The 23,956-nt window shown below is 48.0% G+C and overlaps 1 protein-coding gene across 1 annotated transcript; it reads right to left on the bottom strand.

Moving 5' to 3' along the window:
* Window positions 1–11,019: 11,019 nt before the first annotated feature.
* LOC123191117 (wall-associated receptor kinase-like 8) lies at window positions 11,020–23,071 on the bottom strand. Its single transcript, XM_044603899.1, has 7 exons — window positions 22,223–23,071; window positions 20,220–20,357; window positions 13,627–13,778; window positions 12,961–13,440; window positions 12,720–12,808; window positions 12,461–12,488; window positions 11,020–12,362 (listed from the first exon to the last, which is right to left on the bottom strand). The coding sequence occupies exons 1-7, from the start codon at window positions 22,966–22,968 to the stop codon at window positions 11,140–11,142; spliced, it is 2,856 nt and encodes a 951-aa protein (XP_044459834.1). The 5' UTR covers window positions 22,969–23,071; the 3' UTR covers window positions 11,020–11,139.
* Window positions 23,072–23,956: the final 885 nt, after the last annotated feature.

Here is a 23,956-nt window from a genome sequence, read left to right as displayed (position 1 = left end):
CTAGGCAGGCCTCTCTCCTCCTCTGGCTGGCAACTGGCAAAGCTCAGCTCAGCTCGGCTCACACTTTGTACGTGAGAGCGAGGGAGAGAGGGACAGGGGTGGACCTGGGGGACACTTCGGGCCCACCACCGAGATGCTGGTGTCGCGCTGGTCCAGACACCAAATTACTCATCTGTCCTCCTCCCGCCTAGCAAATTTCTCTAACTTCGTACGCGCACCGGCCCTACGTGGCTGGTACGGACACTCCATACGCGCATGGTAGTCTACTGCACACTCTCCTTTTTTTTTTGCGGGTGAGTCTACTGCACACTCTGCTAGTCTGCTTGCACTCGCTCCACGGCCTGCACCTGCCTGCCATTTTTTTTAAGGGAGTCTTCAACATGTCCCCTCAGACGTGCATGGCTAAATTAGTTTTTCTTGATCCAAACAAGCACTTAGGTTTGGTAGGAGGTCTTCGTCTGTAGTGAACTGGCTAGGGCTAGCTTTGATTCTTGTAGTAGCTTCATTAATGGTACACATATGTGTGCATGCATGTCATGTCCCTCCCAGTCCCAAGTCCCAGTGCCAGTGCCAGAGCAGTGCGTGTGACGGGTTAGGTTAAATTTGAGTAAACATGGCCATGCATGGTTGTCGACCGTGGCACAAGCCAGCCAGAGCGATGCACGCTCGCTTGTCACATGCGTGTAGCTGCTAGGTAGGATGGCCAAGCCTAGGACTGTACGTGAGGCCCATGATTTCTGGATCTGATTACCTTCCGCTACCTACCAGCCCCAGCCCCAGCTGCTGCACGGCTACACGCCTAGACCCAGCTACGGCTACCTACCTGAAGAGAGATGGATCATGGATGGTTAATTGAGACCCACGCGGAACAAATTTAAGCGTCCCGCCATGGCTCCACGCACGTACTTCCTCACATGCACAGCCATGCATGCATGCAGGACCACGCCATACTTGTCCTTAACTACCAGCTATCACGCATGCCGTCGCTGCCCCGGCCCCGGCCCGAGCTCATTTTGTCACCGGTGAAGAAGATGAGCTTGCAAATTATGAAGAAGAGAAGGGTAAAACGAATTCCCGTCTAAGAGCATAGGCGCCCTAAACCCACCTCATACGCCCGAGCAGTTGGCCCGGTCAGTGACCGGTCATAAAAAATCGACCTAGACAAGCGCTTTAAACGAGCCTCAAACACGCGGGCTAACCAGCGTCCTTCATATCCAGTTTAAATATGAAGCGGATATGGAAAGACCCAGACGCGTCCAGACGTGTCCGTCACATCGGACTGACGGCCAGGTCCCACACGAAAACACTCTAAAATCCGGCGATCCAAAGCTCGTCTCCTCCGTCGCCGTGTGGCGCTGCTCGGGCATGCCGTGTAGTGCCCTAGCATGCCTATTTAAGCCAACCGCTGGCACCGGAACTCTCCACATTTCCACACTCCCATCTGTCGTCGCCGCCACTTTCCACTTGCCATCCGCTACCAGTAGTACCCATGCCCCAACTCCGCGGTTAAGGAGCTACCTGTATCTAATGTCGGAGCGCCAATTGCAGCTCCCTTGAACAGATCCGGGCAAGGCGCGACCCGGATCGTCGCGGGGCTACCTCCGAACGCAATGGATTCATAGGAGGACTTGGAGTAGGAGCAGGAGGAGGACGCAGGGGACGCGGAGCAGTAGGCGATCCTCGATTCCCTCTAGTCGAAATCTACGGTGGAGGCTAAGCGTCCTTGTCTGCAGGAGGAGGAGGCGGAGCACGCCGCAAACGTCGACGAGATGCTCGCGCTAATGGATGAGGAGGAGGAGGAGCCGGAGCCCTCCTACGCGCCCATCTACTCGACGCCCGGCATGGACGTCATGGACATCCCCGATGATGAAGCTTAGTTTAGGCTAGCATGGTGTATGTACGACGTAGGAAATCTTTTGCATTGTTTTGTATGGATCTACGGGATGAAATATGAGGTATTCGGATGCATAGCACCAAACATAAGGTGTGACCGATAAATATCTGTTTTGGGCGGTTGGATGAAGGTCGAATAGTTCACATCAGAAGTGACTGATAAATTGTTTTTTCCGGTTACCTGATAAATAGAGGCTCCCTTGTTGAAAATTCCCTTCTACTCCCAAGCTCATTTGAACTTAAGGTGAACAGTAATTTCAAAAAAAAATCAACAAATTATGAAAAAAATGGTGCAAACTTTGACAGATGTTCTCGGTACTTGGGAATTTTCATCCCGAAATAACATTTGTGGAAGTCATGGCAGAAACAGAAACAAGAACAACACTCTAAAATGCTTTCAAAAATAGCATTTTTGGAGTGTCTATTTTGCTTTTTTTTTTACCATGACTTCCACCAATGTTATTTGAAGATGAAAATTTACAAGCACTGAGAATATTTGTCAAAGTTTGCATAAAAAATCAGAGTTTTTTAATTGTTTTTACAATTTTCAGCATATAAGCTCCGGATTAGATACCCCGCGTCCCTCCCTTGTTACGTATTTGATTGTATCCGTGCAAGAACAAAGGAAAAGTAGAGAGGGGGTGCCAATCGGTTACAAAATACTGGAGTGACGGGGCAAGGGCAGTGGGGTCATTTCATGGGTGGGCACGCAAGCGTGCACGCAGCAACTGTTGCGCATGCACAGGGTGGGGTGGTCCAGATCGATAGGGGGGAGGGAGCAGGGAGTGAGTGAGGGTCGTCGTCATTGTCCCTCACCGGCCCATCCACGCGATGCGATGGGATTCCCCACCGCCACCGCTACCGCTGCCGGAGAAGACAAGAAGAAGCAACGTACGCGCATACTACGTGTAGACATATCGCTCAACCGTCTTTCTTCCTTCACCAGTCTCCACCGCAGGCAAGCAAATATCTCCCGCTGCGGCAGAGGCAACAAGAATGAGAACATCTTGATGTCAAACGCGCATCATCGCCGGGCAGAGGCATCCCTCAAGGAACACTGGAATTGTCCTGCCCAACTGATTACAACACCTCGAATATTCTCCTTTATGCGTGTGAAAAAACGTGGTCCGGTCAATTTGGCCCTCCTTGTTAGGTAAAAAGAAAACTCCAAATTACACGGCGCCGGCCGGGGCCGGGCATCGTCGTGAAAAGGTGAATGGCCGGACATATGGATGTGGTCCATCGGTTCCCCGGCCTGTTTACTGGCAAGTAGCGCGCCAACCAAAATTCACCGAGACGATGCTTTGCTTTTTGAAATTCCATTTACCAAACAACGTCAATCTGGGGTATTTTATTCTTCCGGCGAATAATGTCAAGCGTGTTTTTCTTTTATTATTACTTCGGAGGAAAGGCTAGCTTTTCAAGGTCAAGCTCAAGCATTTTATGACATCAACCGAGGAATGTGAGTGTGGAACACACACGCATGACGGAAAGTAAAAACAACTCCATGAACTCAACTAGCGATTGAGTAAAATGCAGTGGTGGGTACACGTCTCGCCCATCCGCTAGAGCATCTATGCCAAGTAGGGGAATAGTGACTGGGGTGGCTATAATTTTTTTGCCTTCAAGATAATGATTGAAGCACCGCTTCATATCCAAGGTGAAAACTCCTTTTTCTAGCCTTTTTTTGGTTTGTCTTAGTAGTGACGCAATTGCGTTGTTGCCTTCTTAAAGGCGTTATCTCGTTGTTTTGTACAACCCTTAAGTGGTTGATTTTGACAACCAAGATGAAAATCCTTGTCCTAACAATCTCTGGACGGACGTGAAGACGACAATGCGAGGACATGCACTCCGTATTGAAGGCGCTGCAGCGAAAGACGTCGATTCAGTTGTAGGTGTTTTATTCACATTTTCCGTTAGTGGTTATGTGGTACTTTGTTTGATAATTAATAAAAATAGTTGTGTGCATCATAATTATGTAAAGGTCAAGGGTTTCAACCTTCTTTTTTCTTTAAAAACCCCACAATTTATTAAAATGTTGACAGCACTCTCTCCCTGGCCCTAAAAAAAGACGTGGATGTTGTTTCCGGCATACCAAGAAAAACCAAGAGCACCAATCATGTAAGTGTTCACACTCCAAACCCTTTGTAATTGGTTTAGATGACCATGTGGATTACTTTTGGTCAAAAGTGATTTTCAGGAACATGCCAATTCATGTTCAAGGATAGAGACATAATCTTCCAGAATCTCTCAGAATAGTGACTTACAGATCAAAACAAAGAAAAGTCGATTCTTTGAACGGTCGGATTACCAACAATATATTATAACTCAGTATGGGTCAAAAGCACCAAGCATGCACATCGAGAGAATTGTTGTCCTCGAGTCGAAACTTTCTCAAGAACCAAAACCTTTTTTTTCTTAATTTTCCCAAAATTTAAGCTAGATAGATCCCCCCCCCCCTCCTTTTTGCTCATCTGTTTTCTACACATATTGATTTATAATACTAAAATACATATACCGTAGAATGATTGTTGTACAATCAGCGGGTCCAAAAAAGTGAAGATAAGTTTAGCACCTTGTTATTGTAGTTGAAGAGAGTATGTTCTAGCGAGACAAAATTACGACCGCATGTGCATGTTAACGCACCAGATACTCTCCATAGTTTTAAATAATAGGCTATGTCAAATAGTGGCACCGTGTTCAAACAACGTGGTTATAGCTAGACAGGCCATAGCCTGCTATGTATTTTGTAACTTTACATGATAATTATACACAAATACTCCCTCTGTCCCATAATGTGTTGAAAAACATCTTACATTATGAGACGGAGGGAGTACCATTTAGCAGCATGCACCCTGCTCAAATCGCTATGTCGTGGCTATAGCGGGGCAAAGCACAAACATTAGATGCCACGCAACACCAGCTCCTCCGACAGACGAAGCTTCAAGCGACCGGTTGTCACCGCATCAAAGCATCAATTCCAGCACCCCCTAGTCGAAGTGCAATGATGCGTTGCTGTGCCAATATACTGCTGCTGTTCCAGCCGGTTTGAAAACGAACCGAAATGATGCGCAATCCCCATGATGCCACGCCACGCAACCGACCGCTGAAGCCGATCGGGCCGAATCGCGGCGGGCCCGGCGGTGGCGTACGTGCGTACTCGACTGACGCGCTGTTCCGGCGAAGACAAGCCTCATGTGAGCGGCAGGGTCCAGCAGAGGAGGGGAGAAAAGCCTGCCGTGGCCCACGGCGGCGGGCAGACAGCGCCGGGCCCGCGCGCGGCGTCCTCTTGCCCCCCTCGTTGTGGCTCGCCTGGGCCTCCCACTTCGGGCCCATCTGCCCTTTCAAGTCTGCCCCCGCCATTATGCTGTTCCCCCGGCCCCTCCCTGCTCTCGTCCTCTTTTCCTGCCCTGGTGTTCAATTGTGCCCCTGACTTGCTGACCTGACCTTTCATCTTATGTTGGTAAAGTTTCTACTCGTGAGTAAACTAGATCAATGGATATTTGGTAAAGATTCTACTGTACTAGTTTCTGACTACATCGCCGTCACAAAAAATGATTGACTTATTACAGTTTTAGTTTCTGCACCTAGAAAGTCAATGAAATATATAAGAAACAAACCCAGGTTCTCATATCATTATCTACTAACACTATTATATATTTATTTTGGTCCTACTTTCGCAGAACGACGTAATGTGGACGGTGGATATACATAGACAGCGCCCCAGTGGTTCTTATGTTGCGACATGATAATGCTGGCTAGAGTTTAGGTTGGCTATCCTTTTCTGTCGACTGTCTCTCTGCTCCTTCAGTCCCACGATGACTTGGGAAATCAGCCTGTTGTAATTTGAAGGAGCACTTCATGCCATTTAATCAATTAATTTCGTTGAGACCCACGCGAGTCTGAAAAAAGAACTCCAAATTTGCCAAGAGCATAATCATGTGTGTATCACTTTACAGCAAAGGGACACCCAAGTAAATTCTAGACTAGTTTGTTAGATATTTCCCGGGTACATCATAGCAGTCTAGCTATGTGCTCTGGCTTTTCCAAAAGATCAAACCGACTCTCACCACATCTGCGTAGATGTGAACCTGACTTGGAAAATGCTGTCGGGTTAGAAGTTGAGGCCCCAAAATGTAGACAACTAATGCGATTCAGACAGATCACCAACCTTGAGGAAAGGAGGAAGACATGATCGATTGAGTCAAGTCCAACATTTCTAGAACCCCCTTTGAGAAACACTTCCTCCTTTCCGGCGACGCTTCGATCCGAGATGTTGTTTCCATCGAATCCACCGGGCTGCTTCACAAAGACGAGGCAAGCTTTCTAGACATGTTTCCTATCTTTCTTTCCAATGATTTGGACTGAGAAGAAAGGAGCGAGCTTATGGCTCAAGGAAGTCGCCAATTGCGTTGGACAGACAGCAAAATAGTGGCGACATGATTCCGCCTTTAGAAATGCTCCACTTCCTGGCCAATTACGCGTGTGGTCAGGGGAAAATGCAAAGTTCTGAGGAGCCACCACGTAGAAACACTTTGTGTGTGCAGCCACTTTGAGCGCACTTGCTCCGAAACAGATCCCCATAGGGGTGATGAGCAGATGCAGCAGTTGGTCAGGTGGTAGTGGATTGATCTTTGCTGCCTGTGTGTGAAAAGCCAACTTTCATTCAACAGTTCCTCTAAAGTGATGGCAAAGGTGAAACAAGTTGATGATGGAAAGAGCTGTAGCATTTCAAAAGTGGGAAAAGGTTGAATTAAATCCTTATACACAACCTTATAATAGAAATAAGGGACATACTTGATAGTTATTATTTCAAACGGATTATTTTGTATATGGGCAAAACTACCTGATTGGACAACAAGGACAGGCACCGACCGCGCGAACAGCAAATGCAGGAGCATCATTTCTTCTTCAGAGAGGACAGCATTTCGCTGTGGGGTGGTTTGGCACCCACAATTACTGCAAAACCAGGACGGTCACAGGGAAAACGCTTGGAGTGTTCCCACTAAGGGCTTGGGCGATGCGAGGTCGCTGTTCGACTGGCCTGGCTCCGAGAATGCATGAAAGAAGCCGAGACAGACATCCGTGGCGGGATTTGGACGCGGTTTAACTGTCGGGCACTCGATCAATAGAGGGGAAAGAAGCAGAGCAATTTTTGATTTGTTTCCTGCATTTTCTTGGAGTTGGTTATGGACACCGAGCAGTGCATGTAGTGTAGACTGTGTAGTGTATGTTGCATCTCCTAGGCTCCTAGCTAGCTTAGCCAGGGTAGAAAGAAACTGTGAAGAGCTAATAAGTCCAGGTAGCTTTTAGCTAGGCGTTCAGGGAGGCGCGCACTTGGGTTATGAGACTGTTGGAGCTGACTTTACGAGCACAGGATAGATACGAAAGGCGAATGAAAAGGATGCAACAAAAGCCGACCTTCTTCAGCCCTTCACATGGTTCAGTGGCGTACGTAGTAAGCAGTGCGTCATGCACGTCATGGGCACTGAAAGTCTGAAACATAATCCAAGCGTACCAGCAGCCTAGCAGACCATCGATCGGTGCGTGCAAGTCCAACGACGTGGAGCATTCAGGAACCGATCCAGAGATGCGGTGGTCGATGATGGGCCGATCTGGCCGTACGAAGCACCGCCAGACCGCCAGACGTCCAAAGTCCAAACCAAAGGCGTATGGTTCCGGTCGAGATCATCATGCGGCTCCCTCCCCCGGATGCCGGGCAGCCGGTCGAGATCATCATGTGACGCCACTCGAGAGGCAGTGCATCGACTGGATTTCATTATCTGTTTAGCATGTTGGAGGAGGAGCAGCGTACCGCTCTTGCATGGAATGGGGATCGAGTGGCGAGTGGCGACACGATTGCGGAACGGAGTTCAGTCACCGTGGCGACGTGCAGGATGACGGACATGGCGGAAGCGTAGTGCGACCGCAGCTACGACGGACAGGGCGGTCGATCTGTTGACTATTGGCACAACATCGCCGGTCTGCGTCGTTTCGTCGAACATCCTGTGCGCGTGCGCGGCAAGCTGGACCGTGGCAGATCACCGCGAAAGGCCATGGCGGAGCAAGCATTGTGGACGCGCGGTGGTGCACGGAAACGCGACCAATGAGAGCTTGTAACTGATTGTAGGCGCAGTAGATGAGATGAGATGAGCTGAGCTGAGCCGGGTTCGCGGGAGTCTGCGAGCGGGCGCCGGGGTTGCGCCGGAGTAGGACCGGAGGAGGGATATGAATCCAACTTCCAAGTGGACTGAGTGGGCTTCGCGTTTGTGGGCCTATGGGTTTCCCATGGAAAATTTGCACACGTGTGGCTGGGTCCTCCTCCTCCATGGGACGTATTCGGCCACATTCGGCTCCCGAATTCTTTTCTGTTATATACAGTATCATTTTCCCGGTAAAACATGCAAACAGTACGTCAGCCTCATGTGGCCTTGCAACCAAGCCCCTTTCGAGTGATTTAAATTACGATTTTTTTTACGAAAAGCATCACTAGATGCCTCCAGAAATTACATAATACAGTTTGGACTCTCAAATGATTGCAGGACGGCCAAAGACTTTTGCAAATTTTCCCAAAAACAGAACACTATGTTTTTTTTCAGTTGAAAATTTGAGCAATCAATTGAAGTAGCTTTTTTTTGTGGGTAAAACACATCTATTAGTTAACCAGAACATTATGTTTCATAATAATGATAAAACTTTATATTTTAAACTGTCCAAAAAATTAAAAAATCTCCATGGTTTCACAAAAAAAATCACGCTTTAAAAATATTATTGAATTAAATTTACGTATATTGAAAAAATATCAATATGTTTGAAAATACCTTTCCAAAATGTTCATATGTTTGGAAAAAAGATGAACTGACAAGAAGGAAAAAAATATGTTTGTTCAATTTTTTTTAAAATGATGTATTTCCAAAAAAATAAAAGAAACAAAAAGAAAAGGAGACACAAAAAAAGAAACAAAAGGACAGGACATTCCCCACGGCTTGCTTCTTTCTCAGATAATCTGTCTCATGTCGCGACTTTAAATTCGGGTGTTAGCGGTGTTGGGCCTCGATAAGCAATATATGTGCTTTAATTTTTTCCGTATAAATTCTTTGATAGTTTGAGAATTTGTGTGAACCAAATGAGCATTAAGACTCTTGGGATATCTTAGTCTAGACAGTAAAAGTGAGAAAATAAGTCAACAAGAGTAGTATCTAAGATATGCACTTCTCCAACCCAAGTTCCGTTCCAAAATATAAGGTATATTTGTTTTCTAAAAGTCAAACTTCTTAAGTGTTGAGCAAATTTACAACGAATATATCAATATCTGTAAAATTAAATCAGTATTACTAGATTCATCATGAAAAGTCTTTTCATTATTTATTCATTTAGTATTGTAGATGTTTGTATTTTTGGCTGTAAACTTGGTCAAAGTTACAAAAGTTTGACTTTTCAAAAAACTAGTACACCTTATATTTTGAAAAGGATGGAATATTGATGATAGTTATGTCATCGACTCATATGATGTTACAAGAACAAGGACTACAATCATGCTAGGCCATCCATGCAATTCAAAAGAGAAAAGTTGTTACATAGTTACTACTACAAATATGTGTCTCGCTAGGAGACTACAAACAACTCATGGAAGAAGAATACACATCTTTTTGGAAAAGGAAGAAGACTAATTTATATCTACTAATGGCGTTCAGTAGATTGGATCTCCTTTCTGTATATTTATCTGTGCTCTATGTTGCCACCAAAACCCCTCAATTTGTAGAAGAATGGCGTCTAAAGTCAAAGACAAAGCTTGCAATGGAAGGGGGCCGATTTCAGTGGGCACCACTAGCGGCATAAGTGGGTGGCCAACCCGGACTCCTCTCCAACCACCTCTCACTCGAATAGAATTTCTCCTATCTCCATGGATCGCTCATGTGCGTGTTTTCCCTATTTTTCGTGAAGTTTTCTATCGAATGGAAAAGATATGTTGGGTTTTAATCGCAAATAGTGAACCAGTCGATAAAATCATAAAAATATAGAAAAATATTTTATTAGTCTTAAAAAATTATGTTTTCACCGTATTAGGGTGAAATCTATGACAATTTGATCTCACGTGAGTTGGGATACAACCCTACTATTCACCCAACTAATAGTTGGTTGGTTCTCAAAAAAGTCAAATAATTTTGTCTGGAGTCTTGTGCAATCTAGATAGAAAATTCATGCAACATGTGTCTTCGGTTCTCCGATCTATGTTGTTCGGTTCAAAATTTATACCACTTCTGGTTTTTCCAGCCACCAAACAAATTAGATAGTGAGTACAGGCATACATTATCACCGATTATATCTCGCGCGGTTTAGGGAATGTACAATGGTGTTATCTTAGTTTTACATATGGTACATGCTAATGAGGAGGGGAGAGAAACCGTAAGAAAAAAGCTTGTCTTCTCTTAGTTAGGAGATGATCATCTTATCGCGGTAGATATTTAGGCATATCTAATTATCTTTTAACTAAGAGATAACCAATGTACACGTATTTATATTGCCATTTAAACTATGAAGTAGGATTAAGATAAGACTGTCTTATCAATTATTTCATATGCTTTTAGGGCGTGTACAATGGTGCTATTTTAGGAGTGCCATGTAGGGTATATGCTGAGGTGAATGAGGAAGAAATTAGAAGGAAAGAAACAAAAACTTTTCTTCTCTTAATTAAGAGAGGATTCTTAGCAACAAAATTCTCTCATTACATATTTAGGAAGACGGTTTTGCTAATGCACATCCAGATGTGCTAAGTGTTTCACTACTAAGTCCTATGTCATTGATTTTTTACACGAAGATTTGTGTGATTATTTTTAATTGTTTGATTGTTTGCTTTTGCCGGTATGATTGAGTCACTTAGATCTGCAATAATTATCGCCCTAGATAGACCCCTAGGAATACCTAGTTAATAGAGATAAAACTAAGAAATAAATCAGTGTACATCATTTTTTACTATCATCTTTAGATGATGTGACAGGTTTAAGACAAAAACACCTTATCGACCACCGTACATGCCCTTATGAAAATTAGTTTCATCCACTCCTATTCTTTGAGAAGCATCAATCATTGACACTCTCAATGCTATCGACTGCGACTCACATAATGATAACTTCTTAAAAGTACAATTTCTTCATTCTTACATATATCAACCAAAATTTGAAATGCGACAGGAAAACAAATTCTTTTCCTAGCAAGGGCAAAATGTAAATAAGGTGTGCCTACAACCTACCGCGGTACACGCAGAGATGAGACGAACTCATGTTCTTGGCTGAACTGACGTGAGCCATGCTGACCGACTATCAGATTGACCCCTCCATGCCCGTCATCTCCCGCAGGTGGTGCCTCTTCTTCTTGCCTCACCCTCAGTGCAACACGGCATCCTGTGAGGAGCTGCAGCCTCATCTCCACATCTTTCATGGTTGGCCTCTCCTCTCGAGTCAGCCTGAGGCACTCCTCTGCCAACTGAGCCATGCACAGAACCCCTTCATCTCTTCCACCCCCCAGGATCTGCGCGTCCACCGTTTCCTCGAGGAGCCTCTCCCTCATGGCGCACAAGAAGTAGTTTGACAAGTTCTGCTTCTCGCCATGCTCATTCTGGATGATGGGCTTCCTCCTCGTCAGCAGCTCAACAAGTATCACTCCAAAACTGTAAACATCGCTCTTGTCGTTGAGTTGTCCCGTGTAGTAATACTCCGGATCCAGGTACCCAAACGTACCCTGAACGGCGGTGACCAGGTGCGTTTGATCTATGGGGATCAGCCTCGATGCACCAAAATCCGAGACCTTTGTGGTGTAGCTGTCGTTTAGGAGCACGTTCATGGACTTGACATCTCTATGGAGGACCGACACGGAAGCCGAAAAGTGCAGGTACGTGAGCGTGCCCGCGATCTCGGTGGCGATCCTCAGGCGCTTCTCCCAGGATAATGGCATCAATAAGTTGCTACTGTTTTGCTCGGAGGGGCGGTGCAGAAGGTCGTAGAGCGTGCCGTTGGAGATGAACTCATAGACAAGCAGAGGGACCTCGGATTCGAGGCAACATCCATGAAGCTTCACTACGTTTCGGTGGTTGATCTGCGACAAGATGGACACCTCGTTGATGAACTCTTCGATCTCGCTGATCACCGAGAGCGTTGATTTCTTGATGGCCACCACGCGTTGGTCGATCAAGATACCCTTATAGACTGTGCCATGGCCACCCCGTCCGACCACACGGGCTTGATCAAAATTGTTTGTTCCCTTCTCTAGATCCTCCAGGGAGAATATCTTTGTGCCATCGTTGGCACTTTTGTCTGAAGAGATAATATGTTCTAGCAGAATGCCTTTGTTCTTCCGAAAATACCGTTTTCTCGAGCGCTTTTGAATGGCCCGATTCCATCTTCGTGTAAGAATAGCAACAAATACAGCAAGAAATAGAATGCCCCCACCACTGCTTAGTCCAATGGTGATACCTGCAGCCAGTTAAGCAAAAACAATGCAACCGAACAATTCTTTATTTCAAGACATTGATCACACTGTGACAGGATTTCAAGCAGGATAGATCGCTTACCTAATACTAGATGATGCCCCGAGGAATCCTGTTAAAAATGAAGTGCTAAATAAACTAAAACAAAGTAAGAGTATTTTGTATGACTAAGTTAAGCAAAAAAACATGCATGCATGAGTTGAGGAGGTGGCAGGCTTTGCATGAATAAATAATGCAAAAAGTAACTTATGACAAGTTACATGCATGACTTGATGATGTGACATTGTTGCATGAAGAGGAAAATTAGACAGTGGGTTGCGATTATTTAAGAATAGAAGATTACCGAGCTTGTGCATGTGTAGCTCCCGAATTTATTATTGTGGCAAATACCGTTGCAGGTGTATTTATCTGGCTGCAGGCACTCGTTTATATCTGTATTTCGCACATGACATCAGTGGTGACCCAGAGCCGCTATGCTAACCAGCTTAGGCTCTGACGTGACAGAACACTAGAATTTGCATATGCCCCCCAAAAATGTAAACGAATATCAAGAGTAAGTTAAAATAGCTCAAGAGAGATTATACCTGTGCATCCATCTTTAATATAAGGATTCCCTTCAAAACCAGAAGAGCACTTGCAGCGGTAACCTAGAAGTTTGAGTGTTCCATCATCAGTGACATCGATGCAGTCACTGTGGGAGCTCAAGCATTTGTAGTCGCTCTCATTTAGCTGTGCATGCAAGCATGGCATTTTAACAACGGCCCACTTGACCACGCCCCGTTTCCCAGATAAGGCATAGAGCGTCTCCGGATTAGAAAAGAGATCACTTGGCTCTAATTTCTCGTCAACGAGTAAAATACCTTCGTCAATAGATATGTCACTGACGACCAAACTACCATTCAGTTCAAGCACCGGAAGATCAGTCCCCGGCAAGGCTCGAAGACATTTGAGATAGAATTGTTCAGTTGCAAAGCAGCCTAGCTTTATTCCAAAGGGGAACGGGATGCTCACGTTCCCACACGACATGTCACAATCCTTCTTCGGCTGGATGGAGTCATAAACGACTGTTCAAAGGAGGGAAGATCATGCCAAACGTTTGAGCAGATGAACAATAGATATCAATGACTTTCGAAATACAATTGGTTTATTTTGGCTACCTAGATCCAGTGCTCAATTTATTAAAAAATTAAAAAAGTATCTGCACGTTTCAAATTTTGAGGGTGAACGCCCTTAGCTAATTTAGAGCTGACCTGCCGGAGGAGCGGGAGGCGGTGGAGGTGGCGGAGGTGGTGGAGATGGCCGAGGTGGTTCGTATTCCGGGCACCTGGCATCAACGTAGGGGTTGCCGTAGTCGCCCCACTTGCAAACGCAAAAGTATCCACCCATCGACGAGTCCTTACACTTGATGAGAAAATAGGCAGTTTTTCGATTAAATTAATCCATGAATAAATCATGAGCATGACATGAACAGCATTGATAACATACTGATTATGATCTAACAGAGCATGTACTACGCATATAGTAGAGACATCTACGCATACCGCTAGTACTGCTACAACAGAAAGAAACACGAGAGGGATAAGCAATGTATACCCTCCAATCGGCCACGCGGTAGCGGTGGCGGTGACAGCAGCCGCGGCATCCTCGGCGGCCTTCTTGTCGGCCTCGGCTTTCTCAGCGGCGGCACGGTCGGTGTCGGTCGACATGGTGATGATGAAGGTGATGCGGACGTAGATGAACAGAAGCGAGCAGTCGCGTAGTCGCTACCCAAAAACCTAATCGCCCCTCTCCCCGTACAGGATCCGGAGAGGCGTGGTTTCGGAGGCCTGCTCTCCCGTCAACCGTGTACGCGGTGAACGGGACGGAGTCGCCGGCGGCAGCAGCAGCAGAGGAACGACGTGGGCGTGGAGGCGGAGATGCGTTCTGTTTTCGTGACGGCTAGGGTTGGCAGCGCCCCACATATATATGTGCGGCCGCGCGTGGAGAGACGTGGGCTGAACCCACGTCCAAGTCGGTAGCCCACGATCCGACGTCTCAGATCGTGGCCCCACCTGTCAAAGACTCTCCGTTCCTGACCGGCAAAAAGAAGCGCATAGGAGTGAGCTCGGCTCGGCTCAATCCCGCAACCCGCGGCGCGTCGTGACGAGGCGTGGCGTGGCGAGGCGAGCGGAGGAGGAGTGCGCGAGGGCCTCATCTCTTCTCAAGCTCCAATAGCATGAGGGAGAGAGTCCCTTATAAACCACTCCAACTCTCCTTCCACTTCCAAGGTGGGACTAAACTTCCCACACACCTAGTGCCATATAACCCACATGGGCCCTTAGAGATTTTTCAGAAATTGCAATATGGGCCTAGAGCCCACCTCAGATTTCAGCAATCCCCCACCAGATCTCGAGGGCCCATAGTGTCCTCTGTTCCAAATACTGTTTTGATATACTAGTGTTTCAGTGAAGACCTGTTAAGGTTGAGCTTCACCTAGAGCAAGTAGCTACATTCCTTCACAACTGAACAATGGACTATGCCTTGAATTGTCAGTTTGGCGTAAAGAAGTTTCACCACATGTCTTACTAGTACTGGGCTGCCGAAGGCTGACCCCTCGGGTGGAGCATATAAGTCACACTCCTGGCCTATTCATGAGTTTACTAGAGATCACCCCAATCTCATAGACTGTGACTAGCAGTCGGGCTCACATAGGTGTGTTCCTCCAAAGATCGCTCTGTAGGATAGCATCTTGCTTATACATATAAGCCTTGGAACACATTAAGACAATAGTCATCCTTCCGTACAGTTTCCGAGAGTATTGCATCTCCAACGGAGTGGGTTAGTAAAGTTACTCTCCTCAGTTCACCACTGGCTTGTTTCCCCAGGTCCTACTTCACGGGATCTCCGATCACATAGGTTGGGTTACCACCATGGTAACTCATGTGGGTCTCATACCCATCTCCCTCGATGCACTATCTATCACTACACGTGATAGCCCTTTCGTAAAGGGATCTGCCAGATTCTTAGCCGTATGGACATAGTCCAACGCTATCACTCCGGAGTCTCTTAATTTTCTGACAGCTTTTAATCTCATTCTTATGTGTTTGGTGGACTTCATGTTGTCCTTTGAACTCTTCACCTTGGTGATGACAGTCTGATTGTCACAGTTCATAAGGATAGCCGGAACCGGTTTATCAACCAATGGCAAGTCCATCAAAAGATCTCGAAGCCATCTCGCTTCAACACCAGATGTGTCTAATGCCGTTAATTCTGCTTCCATTGTCGATCTCGTTAAGATCGTTTGCTTGCAAGACTTCCAGGAAACAGCGCCACCTCCAAGAGTAAACATATACCCAGTTGTGGCCTTCATCTCATCAGCATCAGAGATCCAATTCGCATCACTATACCCTTCAAGTACCGACGGGTATCCGGTATAGTGAAGTCCATAGTTCATAGTACCTTTCAGATAGCGCATAACTCTCTCAACAGCATGCCAATGTACATCACCCGGTTTGGAAACAAACCGGCTCAGTTTGCTCACAGCAAACGCGATGTCAGGCCTCGTTGCGCTCGCTAGGTACATCAGTGAACCAATGATTTGAGAGTATCTCAATTGATCTTTAGCCATGCCTTTGGACTTTCGAATCAATACGCTAGGATCATATGGTGTTTGAGATGGTGTGCAGTCCGAATATCCAAAACGACTCAACACCTTCTCAACGTAATGGGATTGCAGAAGTGTGATCCCACCCTCATTATCTCTCAGTAGCTTGATGTTCAAGATAACATCAGCCACACCAAGGTCTTTCATCTCAAAGTTCTGAGATAGAAACGATTTGACCTCCTCAATGACTTTGAGGTTTGTTCCGAATATCAGTATGTCATCAACATACAAGCACAGTATAACTCCTTCGCCCCCACCATGGCGATAGTATACACATTTGTCAGCCTCATTAACAACGAAGCCAACAGATGTCAGAGTTGTATTAAACTTATCATGCCATTGCTTAGGTGCTTGTTTCAGGCCATATAAAGATTTTATCAACCTACACACCTTTCTTTCCTGACCATCTATCACAAAGCCATCAGGCTGTTGCATGTAGATTTCCTCCTTTAGCTCTCCATTTAGAAAAGCCGTCTTAACATCCATCTGATGGACGAGAAGACCATGTGAGGCCGCCAACGAGAGTAATACTCGAATGGTGGTCAGTCTAGCCACAGGTGAATAAGTATCAAAGAAATCTTCCTCTTCTTGCTGATCATAGCCCTTGGCCACAAGCCTAGCCTTGTACTTTTCAATCGTACCATCGGGCCTAAGCTTCTTTTTGAACACCCACTTACATCCCAGTGGTTTGCAACCATAGGGACGGTCAGTGATCTCCCATGTCCCGTTAGCCATGATGGAATCCATCTCGCTACGGACCGCATCCTTCCAGTAGTCAGCTTCTGGAGAGGCATACGCTTCTGAAATAGAAGTGGGAGTATCATCCACGAGGTACACGAAGAAATCATCACCAAAGGTCTTTGCAGTCCTTTGTCTCTTGCCCCTACCAAGGGTTTCCTCGTCATCCTCCTCGGGATTTTCATCATGTGTTTGTTCATAATATTCCATAGGGATGGCAGGTTCAGGAGTCTCCTCAGATTCCTGTCTAGAAGTGCTTTGCATATCTCTCATAGGAAAAATATCCTCAAAGAATGTAGCATCCTTAGACTCCATAATTGTACCGATCTTCTGGTCAGGTACCTCAGATTTCACTACTAGAAATCTATAGCCAACGCTGTTCTTAGCGTAGCCCAAATTAATGCAGTCCACGGTCTTATGTCCAAGCTTACGCTTTTTGGGGATCGGCACGTTGACTTTCGCCAAACAGCCCCAAGTGCGCAGGTACGAGAGTGTCGTCCTTCTCTTTGCCCATTTCTCATAGGGAGTGATCTCACTATCCTTTGTCGGAACTTTATTCAGGACATGACATGCCGTCAATATAGCCTCCCCCCACCATGCCTTGGATAAACCCGATGTATCTAACATGGCGTTAACCAAATCAGTTAGAGTACGGTTTTTCCGCTCGGCAACCCCGTTTGACTGGGGTGAATAGGGAGGCGTCCTCTCATGAATAATGCCGTGTTCCGCACAGAAGGAATCAAACTCACTCGAGAAGTACTCTCCACCACGATCTGACCGGACTCGTTTAATTTTCTTTTCAAGTTGATTTTCAACTTCTGCCTTATAGATTTTAAAGTAGTGTAGAGCCTCATCTTTAGTATTTAACAGATACACATAGCAATATCTAGTGGAATCATCTATCAATGTCATGAAGTATCTCTTTCCACCTTTAGTCAACACACCATTCATCTCGCAAAGATCAGAATGTATGAGTTCTAATGGTGCCAGGTGTCTCTCCTCCGCGGCCTTATGAGGCTTGCGAGGTTGCTTAGCTTGCACACATGAAAGGCACTTAGAACCTTTGGCTAAAGTGAAACTCGGGATTAAATCCAACTTGGCTAGCCGCGTCATAACACCGAAACTTATGTGACAAAGACGTGAGTGCCAAACCTCAGATTCATTAATACTCGAATGAATATGGTTCACGACTTTATTACAGAAATCTGCGAGGGAAAGGCGGAACATCCCTCCGCTCTCATAACCTTTTCCAACAAATAGTCCATACTTAGTAACAACTAATTTATTAGACTCGAATACCAACTTAAACCCTTCTCTACATAGAAGGGAGCCACTAACGAGGTTCTTCTTGATGGCGGGGACATGCTGCACGTTCTTCAGCTGCACGATCCTTCCCGAAGTAAACTTCAGATCGACCGTGCCAACACCATGAACAGAAGCACTCGCGCCATTCCCCATCAATACGGACCCGTGGCCTGTGACCTGGTAAGAAGAGAACAATGAAATGTCAGCACACACATGAACACCTGCACCTGTATCCACCCACCAATCGGTAGGCTGAAACACTGAAAAAACAGTAAATAAATTACCGTACCCAGATGCACCATTCTCATTGTTGCTCACAATCATGTTGACAGACTTGGAGTCCTGTCCTGACTTCTTAAACTTGTTTGGGCACTTGTTGGCCCAATGTTCAGCCGAACCACAAGTAAAGCAGCCCTCATCCTTCTTGTTCTTCTTGAAGGTCTTCTTACCCTTCTTCTTAAAGTCGGCAGTCTGTTGGACACCGTTCTTTCCCCTGGGCTTGTGGGAATTGGAGTTCTTCTGATGCACCATATTGGCCACAGAAGTTCCTTCGACCCCTTTTCCGTGCGAGTCCTTTGCCCTTGAGTTCTGCTCAACACTCAGATGGCCAATGACATCCTCCACAGAGAATTCACGCCTCTGATGTTTCAGAGTGGTGGCAAAGTTCCTCCAGGAATTGGGGAGCTTAGCGATTATGCAGCCCGCGACAAATTTGCCCGGTAACTCGCACTTAAGAAGCTCAAGCTCCTTAACAATGCATATTATCTCATGAGCCTGCTCCAATACAGGACGGTTTTCAACCATCTTGTAATCGTGGAACTGCTCTATAATATACATCTCGCTCCCTGCATCGGCAGCCCCGAACTTAGATTCGAGCGCCTCCCACAAGTCCTTGGCAGACCGCATATGTAAATATGCATCAACCAGCTTATCTCCAATCACGCTCAGAACTGCCCCGAGGAACACCACGGTGGCCTCCTTAAACGCCTTCTCCTGTTCAGGAGCGATCGTTCCTGTAGGAGTCACACCGGCGACCCAGAACACGTTCATGGCCGTGAGCCATAAGGTGGTTTTAGTCTGCCAACGCTTAAAGTACGTCCCCGTAAACGGGGACGGTTTCAGTGCAGCAGCAAAACCAGAATTCGAAAAACTCCTACAGATATTAGGTTTTTGGATTGATGAGAAAATAGGCAGTTTTTCGATTAAATTAATCCATGAATAAATCATGAGCATGACATGGACAGCATTGATAACATACTGATTATGATCTAACAGAGCATGTACTACGCATATAGTAGAGACATCTACGCATACCGCTAGTACTGCTACAACAGAAAGAAACACGAGAGGGATAAGCAATGTATACCCTCCAATCGGCCACGCGGTAGCGGTGGCGGTGACAGCAGCCGCGGCATCCTCGGCGGCCTTCTTGTCGGCCTCGACTTTCTCAGCGGCGGCACGGTCGGTGTCGGTCGACATGGTGATGATGAAGGTGATGCGGACGTAGATGAACAGAAGCGAGCAGTCGCGTAGTCGCTACCCAAAAACCTAATCGCCCCTCTCCCCGTACAGGATCCGGAGAGGCGTGGTTTCGGAGGCCTGCTCTCCCGTCAACCGTGTACGCGGTGAACGGGACGGAGTCGCCGGCGGCAGCAGCAGCAGAGGAACACGTGGGCGTGGAGGCGGAGATGCGTTCTGTTTTCGTGACGGCTAGGGTTGGCAGCGCCCCACATATATATGTGCGGCCGCGCGTGGAGAGACGTGGGCTGAACCCACGTCCAAGTCGGTAGCCCACGATCCGACGTCTCAGATCGTGGCCCCACCTGTCAAAGACTCTCCGTTCCTGACCGGCAAAAAGAAGCGCATAGGAGTGAGCTCGGCTCGGCTCAATCCCGCAACCCGCGGCGCGTCGTGACGAGGCGTGGCGTGGCGTGGCGAGGCGAGCGGAGGAGGAGGAGTGCGCGAGGGCCTCATCTCTTCTCAAGCTCCAATAGCATGAGGGAGAGAGTCCCTTATAAACCACTCCAACTCTCCTTCCACTTCCAAGGTGGGACTAAACTTCCCACACACCTAGTGCCATATAACCCACATGGGCCCTTAGAGATTTTTCAGAAATTGCAATATGGGCCTAGAGCCCACCTCAGATTTCAGCAACACTCACTGTGATTAGCAACGCATGCATAGCTTGCCCTGTCCTCCATGGCGCGCTTACAGTTCAGCTTGTAGGGAATAGCCCATTCCAGGGTAGCAAATTCGTACTCGAGATATTCCGGCAACATAGATCTCAGGGCGTCGCTCCCATTTTTTAAGATAGGAGTGCACTTTTGAGAACTCGCTCCCGTGCGGCTCCTGCGGCCGCACCGGGGCGCCCAGATCCAGCCGCCAGGGGACCTCCCCTGCCTCCCCACCTCCCCTCGCCGCCGCCGGAGGTCGTCGCCGGGCAAAGCCCGGTGGCGACGGCGGCGGCGGGGCGGTTTCTGTGGTGCGGTCGCTGCGGGCGTGGAGGGGGCTCGGCTGCGAGCTTCGGCGGCGGGGTCGCGTCTTGGCGTGCCGGGGGTGCGCGGTCCTGCAGGGGCAGCTCAAGGCGATGCAGGCGAGGTGGCGGACGAGGAGCTGGACGCGACGGTGCTGACTGGTGGTGGTTGCGGTCTGCAGAGCTGGGCGGCGACGGATCTGGGAGTTCCCGACGCCATCCGGTGCTCTGGATCCGCAAGTTCTGTTATATGGTGAGGAGCTCCGGCGAAAGCACTGCCTTGACCATGGTCAGGCCGACGACGGCGGCGCTACTGGCGTCGTCTACCTTCTTGGAGGCGTCGTTGTGGAGCTCCGTCGACATCATGACGGATTTGGCTCTCCGGATGAAAATCTTTGCCTCGGTCTTCCGAAGCGGGCGGCGGCGGCGTCTACGTCGTGACCTCCTTGGAGGCGTCGTTTGGGAGAGACTGTCGCGAGCGATCTCTTCACCACCAAGGCGCCGCGCTTCCCCCTCGCCTCCCCTCCCTCCGCCGCCGCCTGAGGGCCTCCGAGGAGGGTTCTCGGCCCCAATGATGGTGGCGGCGGGATCTGGCGCCTCCTCTCAGAGGGCCTTAGCTCCCCGAGGCGGCGGCCCCGGCCGATGGGCGCGGTGCAGCCGGCGGGCTCTGGTGGGCAGCCTCCCACGGCCACGGGCGGTGTGGGGGCTGCGGACGCTGGCGCAGTGGCGGTTCCTCGCAATCCGTCATGGCTCCATGTAGAAGATCCGCCCCTGCTTCGATCTGTCCCGATCCGTGCTGGCGCCGGTCCTTGCGCCCCTATGGCCGGCCTGGCGGATCTGGCGTGCGGGTGAGGTTCCGGGGGAAACCCCTGGCTGGCGCGGCAGCCTCCCCAAAGTCGACGCCTTTGGCGCCGATCCCCTTCCTGAAGGCTTTGGGCTGGATCCTCTCCCTTCCGCCTCCTCCTCGAGCTATGGCGAAAGCTTTTGTTCCCCTGGTCTGGGCGTCGACGGCACCCTGGTGTCGTGCTCCTTCTTGAAGGCGGCGGCTGGGAACAACTCTTGGTGGCGGGGCTGCTGGTGGCGTGGTGGCGGTGCGCTTCGGCCTTCTACTTGGTGCTGCGCCTTGCTTCGCGGGACCAGCGGACGGTTTCTTTGGTGGAGCGGTGCTTCATCCATACATTGATGGCGACGGATCTTGACGGCGTGGCGCAGTGCAGATTCGGAGTTCGATGTGGGAGGATGGACTCGCGCAGGAGGACGACGCTGTCTGGCGTCGTGGTGACGTCGATGGCAGAGAGATCTGGCATGGTAGATGCAACAGTACAGCTCTAAAGATGGACTCGTGGCAGGTGGCTGCGGCGGCCTCATACCCGGCAGGCGTCCTGGTTGAGAAGTGCGCCGGACTGGTAGGTGCCCCATACCAGGCAGGCGTCCTGGTTGGGACCTCAGGTCTTAGATGTTTAGGTTTGGCTGCGATGTCTGTTTGGTATTAGGCCCAGACTATCAGCGCTCCTTCATCATTTGGATAGGCGTAGCGACAGTTGTTGCTTAGACGGTGGCTTTAGTCTTGCTGTTGTATTACCTTGTAAGATCTTGCGAGAATAATTAATAAAGTGGCCGTATGCATCGTCCAAATGCAGAGGCCGGGGGTCATCCTCCTTTTCTAAAAAAAGATCTCAGGGCGTCAATCGGCCAGAATATTTGGTCCTTACCACCTCCGCTGATGAACGCGTACACCTCCTTCGAGCGAGCAGAACCGCTGGTGCGTGAGATGTTGAGGGTGAACGCCCTTAGGTTCACCCGTATGTCAATGAAACAGCATCCGATGCCATCGCATACACCCTTGGGCAGCTTCTCCATGATTCGAGCTTCGGCACAGACGACGGAGCAATTCCCGACCTCAACGGTTGAGTTGCCGATGAACAGCGAGGCCTTGACGCCGCAGCCAACGACGAACAACATGTTTAACGAGCCAGACATGGCAAAGTGCCGGGCCGGAGCTTCCCAGTGAACAGAGTAGTCGCGGACACCGGGAATCATCTTCACGGTGTAGGAGATCCTGGCGCACAGGTAGTTGTAGGCGTACGAGATATTGGCGTACAGGTTGTTGGAATCAAAGATGTCAAAGCTCTCGATGGGTAGGTTGCCCAGCATGGGGTAACTGGTGTTGTCCGCACAAGTGAGGCTGAAACCAGGTAAAGAGCATGACGGACCTAATCCAAACGGATAAGGTATCTCACCAACCATACCACAGGTGTCGGAGCAATTTCTTGTAGCCGTGGCCACCGCGGCAGTTGTTGCCGACGGCAACACGAGCACTGCAAGCACCAGTGATGCCATGGCCGTGCTCATCTCTTGTATATCTATACTATAGGGTTTCTTTGTCTGTGTTGGATAGTATTGTGCAGGCCGGTGCTTCAACTTCTTAAACATGGTAGTAAACGATAAGAATCTGCCGGTCGGTAATAAAACTCATGCATCCCCCGCTTCTCTCTCGCGCCACATGTCCGTGGGCTTCGCGTATCGCTCGCCTCCACATCAGCTTTATCTCCTCACATCCCTTCTCAGTCACTCCCCTCCCCAGCAACCTCATCCTCTCATCTCTCTCTCGCGCGCGTTTTCTTCTCCTCACCTTCACCTGCTCACCACCGTCAGCCCCGCCTGTTAGATATCCAAAAAATACTCTGCTCACATCATCAGGTAGTACTTGTTTGGATGATGATGATGGGAAAAGCAATGAATCTTAGATAAGATATTTACTTACTGGGTGTGGATAAGATTTAACCAAGTATTCGTTAAGTGACAGAACATATAAAAAAGAAAGAAAAATCTAATTGTTTTTGCACGAATCTTCATGGTTAAATCTCAGTCAACTGAGATTTAGCAATCTCGTTAATGCTAATTATTTGCAACATCACATAATTGAGGCGATTGTGCCGTGTAAATCAAATCCTTATACACAACCTTATAACACAAAGAACATTTTGTATATGGGCAAAACTATCTTCTTTTTTTTTGGAAAAGGAGGCGTGCCCCCGGCCTCTGCATCTAAATGATGCATGCAGCCATATTATTAAAAGTCTTGAAAAACAAATAGTATCCAAAGTATTACAGCTCGCAAAAGGAGCACGATGACAAAGCCATAAAAGACCTTAAGATTACAACCGATGATGATAACATGACTAGAGACCTAAACTCCTATCCTGTTAAGCGACCGCCATCCAAATCGGTTGAATATAATCCGTGCTACCATCTCCCATTGGTTGCACCCAGTGACCAGCAGCTTCCTGGATTCCGTAGGAGTGAGTAAGGACCACGTACGGATCCATGCAGTAGCTCTGAAGATAACCTGCAAGAAATTTAAAAATTGTTGCTTGTTAAAGATCATATCGTTCCTGCAGTTCCATATAGCCCACAAAAA

The sequence above is a fragment of the Triticum aestivum genome, chromosome 2A, assembly GCF_018294505.1.
Source record: "Triticum aestivum cultivar Chinese Spring chromosome 2A, IWGSC CS RefSeq v2.1, whole genome shotgun sequence".
Taxonomy (NCBI): domain Eukaryota; kingdom Viridiplantae; phylum Streptophyta; class Magnoliopsida; order Poales; family Poaceae; genus Triticum; species Triticum aestivum.
Note: the sequence above shows the minus strand (reverse complement) of the source record. Positions and strands in the feature narration are given on the sequence as shown.